Source organism: Echinops telfairi, unplaced genomic scaffold (genome assembly GCF_000313985.2).
Source record: "Echinops telfairi isolate 266 unplaced genomic scaffold, ASM31398v2 ScPeMD7_7459;HRSCAF=8497, whole genome shotgun sequence".
Lineage (NCBI taxonomy): Eukaryota > Metazoa > Chordata > Mammalia > Afrosoricida > Tenrecidae > Echinops > Echinops telfairi.
The window spans coordinates 6711853-6717124 of NW_022111359.1; the positions used below are offsets into that span (position 1 = coordinate 6711853).

Consider the following 5272-nt stretch of genomic DNA (forward strand, 5'->3'; position numbering starts at 1 on the left):
CACTGGCCTGCCTCCTCCTGCCTCCACTACCACCTTTCTACCCAGAAACCAGGCCATCCTGGGGTGCCCACAACCCAACCCACCATGCAGGGGCCAGCACACGTGGGCCCTGCTGTCCTACCCACCTCTCCAACCCTCTTGGGTGCTGCCCACCTTACGTTAGGACTGGCCCTGAAGCCCAGAGAGCAAGTGTCTACGGCTATGCCAAACACTACCAGCTCGCCCTTTGAAAGCGAGGGGGGAGAACAGCGGGATGAGCCAACTACTCGAGAGAGAGAAGCCTCGGCACTGGCCCCAGGAGAAAGCTCAGTGGGCAGGGGAGGACGAACTGAAATGGGAGGCCCAGGGCAGGGGCAGGAGCGGGAGGAGTCCTCGGCGGTGTGGGGATTGCAGTCCATGCCCCCGAATAAAACATGTTCCACTCAAATCACAACTAACAGAGGGAGGGTGGGCACTAGTCGGCCAGGCTTCATCCATATCCATGGAAGTGGTGGAGCGTACCGGACAGAGGTGTGAAACCTTAGCCGTGACCAAGCACCTTGAAGGCATGAGTCACCCAGCCTGGAGGATCAGGTCCATAGTCTCCAAGGACACCAAAGGTCAACTGACATAACACAGTCCAGGAAGACAAGGCTCCACGACCCTCTGGTGAGCAGCACAGGGTGCTGAGACCCTTCTGAGCAGCTATGTAACAGACAACTATTGGTCTCTCGGCTACACAAGAATGATGGAAGTGAAGAAACATATATATGGAAACAGTTAGCTTCTAATGGACGATTGCAGTCCTGTGACCGGAAGAACTAGATGGTGCCCGGCTCCCCCTACAAAGGATCACCTTGTCCTGACACCGTGGGGGAAACATGTGGAACAGAACTCACAATGATAAAATGAGACCAGCTGGGCTGACGGACCGGTCAGGAGGGGATCCCAAGATGATGGGCCTTACACTTTGGGTCTGGAACTGAACTCATCCCCAGTAGAATAATCACCCGCTTATGACCAAAAGGGTGACTGACATGTATGCAAGGGTCAAAGTTCAGGGCATCAGAGAGGACGGAAGATGGGATGGGAAACACGGGGAGAGAGTGGAAAGATGATGGATCAGAGGTGAGCGGATTCCCAATGGGGGTGAATCCTGAATTCGCATGTGCACACACACATACACGCAGAGGTAAATTAGGAAAAAAGGTCATCCAGCCGCTTAAGAGATAGTTGGAGTTCATGGGAGGGAACAGCTCAGCCCAGCCCTAAGATCATCACAGCCACAATAGGGGCACGCAGACGCTGGCACCCTGGTGGCGGACATACTAGCGATATAAGCAAAACCCTTGGGGGGAGACTTCTAGTCCGTGCAGAGTGGGCGGGGACCCCGAGAAACCACCAGGAAGCAGACCCAGGCCTGCAAGCCGAGGCAGCACCACAGGTGCAGAGGTGAGCAGAGGGTGTCTGCCCTGGGCTCAGGCTCCTGTAGGCTGTGACGTACATGGGACCAAGAGGCGAGTGGTTGGTGTAAGGTCCAGCCTAGAACTGTGGGGGGCAGTCTATGATGACAGAGGGGACACACTCGTGCCAGGGAGGTAGAGGAGGGTGGCACCATGGAACAGTGCCACCCTGTCGACCATCTGGACCTGAAGGAACTGTTCAGCTGGGGTGCGCCTTGTGGTATTTTCAATAGAAATTGTGATTGGATATTATGTTCAAGGGGGCTTCAAAGAGCTCCTGGAAAAATTCCATGAGCTTCCCATTCCGTTTTTCCATGAACTTTCTGAGGCCCCCAACCTACACACCCACAAGGTTCTCAGCACTGTTAACCCCTCTCCCGTGAGCATGAGTGGGGAGTGGGCCGGTCAAGTCTCTAGGCTGGCACCCTGACCCCGCCCGTACTTCCGCCCGCCCCCTTTCCACACACCCCCCCACACGCCCGTACTTCCGGCCGGCCTTGCCGTTGACCCGCAGCAGCCAGGGCTGGTCCTCGGGGCGGAACTCCTTGAGCACGATGCCGTACTTCTTCCTGCGAGCCTCCTCGCGGAACTTGCGGTTGAACTCGCTGCCCGCGCCCGACTCGGGCATCTCCTCCTCCTGGTAAATCTTCTTGTTGCTCAGGTCGCGCTCCAGCCGGGCCTGAGGGAGGGAACGGGCCCGGGCAGCACAGGCTCGCGGGGGGGCCCCACGGGGACCCCTCCGCGGGAACACCCCTCCCACTCACGCTGGTGTCCCACCCAAGCCTGCTGGGCGACAATGGGGCCCTGGCTGTCGCAGGGGCGATGGGTGACATCTGGGAAACCTTGGGGCAGGCGGCGCTTTTACCACTTCCCCTAGGTTTCCAAAGAGTTCCAAATTTAAAATTCCAATCATAAGAACAAAAAGGGAAAACACATGATGCTGTAGCAGTGGCGCAAAGTCGCCAGGAAAGGATTGGGCTGGGAGCTGGTCCCTGTGGGACCAGCCGCGCCACATCTACTGTGGCGCAAACAGCGGGCTCAGCTGCCGACCCGATGGTTGGAGGTTCTACCCGAGGGTTGGAGGTCCGCGCTGACTCACAGCAGCAACCCGTGTCAGTGAATGGTATCAGCGGCTGCTGCTCTTTCCCTTGCCCTGAAATGCCCGTTTCACCCCCAAAGCCTGTTGGCTCCACATTCAAGCCACATCCCAATCCAATCACGTCATCCCTGCTGTTTGCCTCAGGCCCCCATCAGCCCTGGCCTTGAAAACCCTAGAGAGCAGATCTCCACAAAGTGGGGCCAACTTAAAGGCAACCAACCACAGAGGGGTGAAAAACAAACGGCTTCCAAAAGGCCGCTCTCAAGCCTTGAGCCTCTGCCTGCTCCAGAGTCTTTGATCTGGACAAAATCTCTAACCTGGGGCTCTCCCTGCCCACCAAGAGGCAGACCTCCTCCACGTTCCCATTTAAGGCTCCAAAACATCCTCCTTCCAGGGCTGCCCAGCAGCTGGGCCTGGGACTTAGCATGCCATCTCCAGTCTGGGAGAGCGGAGGACGTGAAGCCTTAGAAACCCTTAGAAACGAGGCTACCGACGCTTGGCAATTCTGGAAGCAGGCCCGCCCGCCTGCCCGCCTGCCGAACCAGTGGCTTACCTGATTCCAAGTGGAGAAGCTGACTTTGTCGGCTGCGTTGAAGGCCATGATGTTGTATCGTTTCGTCGTGTTTCTGGAGCAGGCGAAAAAGGAGGTAGCGCTCACCCAACCTTGGTCACTCAGTAGGTCATCCTGGCTCAGCCCTGGGAGCCCTGCTATCCAAGTGTTAGGCTCATAACCCCAAGGCCAGCAGTTTGAACCTACCAGCCGCTCCTCGGGAAAACATGGGGCTTTCTGCTTCTGGGAGGATCTAGTCTCAGAAACCCACAGGTTTCAGAAACCGCACGCACCTCGAGGGTCGCTATGACTTAGAGCTAACTCAATGGAAGGGCGTTTGGTTTGGAGTTCTATTGACTGTACCAGGCAATCCTCCTGCAGTCAGCTGGGGGGCTGGACCCCAACTCCCAGTTTTACTGCCAAACAGTGAAATGGCTACCCAGTCATTAGTCATTCCCAGGGGCTGGCCGTTGTGACCCCTAAGATTTTCACTGGCTAATTCTCAAAGGTAGATCATCAGGCCTTTATTGCTAATTCATCTTTGTCTGGAGGCTCCTCTGAAACCTGCTGGGCCTCCATGGGCCACCAGGTGGTGGCCGGGCAGGAGGTGTGATTGGAAGTTTCCCCCTGAGCCACCCGGGCCTTGAGCCTGCTGCCATTGATTCACGGTGCCCCAAGGTCTGAGGGCTGCAAGCTGCAGCACCTCCAAAAGTGGATCACCAGGCCTCTCTTCTGGCACACCTCTGACTGGACTCGACCCCCAACTTCCCGGCCAGCAGCCAGGAGCATTCACCATCTGCAATTCCCAAGGGACTTCTAGATGGGGACCCATAAAAAAACCATCGAGTGTCCCAGGACATAAGGAGAAGCATTCCCCTCCTCTCCCAACCTCAAGCTAAAGCAAAGCAGGAATTTCGGGAACTCCAGCTTTGGGGGTAATAGGGAACATGGCTCTGGGCTGGGGTGAGGGGGTGTGGGGCAGCAAGGCTGTTGGAATTGGGTTCTGCAGGATCACAGCAAGAGTCCACCAATGGAGTTACAGCAGGGGGTGCGGAGTGGGTAGAGGAAATTTCTGACAGAGGTTACAGCAAAGTACAAAAGTAGGGCGCCTGGGGAGAAGGGCTCTGTCTTTCCAGCAGGTGTTCAGGGCACAGACGGGTGCAGACGTCTCAAATGCCCAGCCAGTGGGCCGAGTTGTGACATATGTCCCTGGGTGGGGCTAGCTGGAAGGCTGAAGGTTTGCGTTTGAAGGGAGAGAACTCGGAAGAAATGCCTTGCTGATCCACTTTGGAAAAGTCAGTGGTGCACTGTTCGATTCTCAGACTCGGCCGTCGGAGACCAACTGGCATTCATGTATTCATCCATTTGTTCACTCCTTCATTCATTCAAGCAGTGACCACGCCATTCATTCATTCATTCATTCCAAAACAGTCATTCGTTCACAAACAAGGAGGTCCTCCAGAACGGCCCCCGCCGGGCCCAGGCCTGCCCTCCGGTCTGCAAGTAGACGCCCCTCCTCCCCACCCCTCCAAGCTCGGGAAAGGATCCACTCCTGGTCAGCAAGACGCGGGTGGGGGTGCTTACTTGGGAACTCGGACAATATACTCCGTGGCATTCTGGCTGCTGGAGCCCTGCAGAGAGACGGCGGGACAGTGCGTGAAGGGCTGTCGCCGCCGCCGCCGCCGCGTCCCCGATCCGACCCCACCACCTTCCCTTCCCATACTCACTAGGGCCGCCATGACAGTAACAGCAGGTCGGGTCCGCTCCGACCTGGCCAAGATCCACGACCTCCTCGGCCCCAACTCCGCGTGGATCCGCGCCGCGCCGCGCCGCCTGGGGAAGCGGCCCTCGGGCTCCAGACGCGGGCGCAGAAGCAAGACGCCCGACTCGCCGGCCAGAAGCTGAGTTCCGCCGCCCCGCCCCCGACCCGTCTACGCCTGCGCCCCGCCCAACCCGGAAGCAAACCTTCCCGCGGGCCGCGGCGACTTCCGGGAACGCTCCCTCGCCTCTCCCAGCGGAGCCCGCCCACACGTCGCCAGATTTGCTCACGGCGGCGCCTTCTGTTCCGCGCTCGCGCGGCTTTTCTACTTCATGAAGCGCGGCTCATTGGATCGTGGCGTCACACCAACGCTGCAGGGCATCCGGGGTGGGGAGGGGGAGGAGCCGCCCTCGTCGTTGTCT

General features: G+C 58.1%; 1 protein-coding gene across 1 annotated transcript in view; it reads right to left on the bottom strand.

The window, feature by feature from the left end:
* The window catches only part of GTF2F1 (general transcription factor IIF subunit 1), an 8045-nt gene extending 3120 nt beyond the window's left edge, over positions 1 to 4925 (bottom strand). The window contains exons 1-4 of the mRNA XM_004714240.2: positions 4819 to 4925; positions 4676 to 4722; positions 3095 to 3167; positions 1928 to 2121 (exon numbers count right to left, since the gene is read on the bottom strand). Coding sequence (XP_004714297.1) covers positions 1928 to 2121; positions 3095 to 3167; positions 4676 to 4722; positions 4819 to 4830 — 326 coding nt within the window. The 5' untranslated portion in view covers positions 4831 to 4925. The remainder of the gene's footprint in view (positions 1 to 1927; positions 2122 to 3094; positions 3168 to 4675; positions 4723 to 4818) is intronic.
* Between the last annotated feature and the right edge of the window lie 347 nt (positions 4926 to 5272).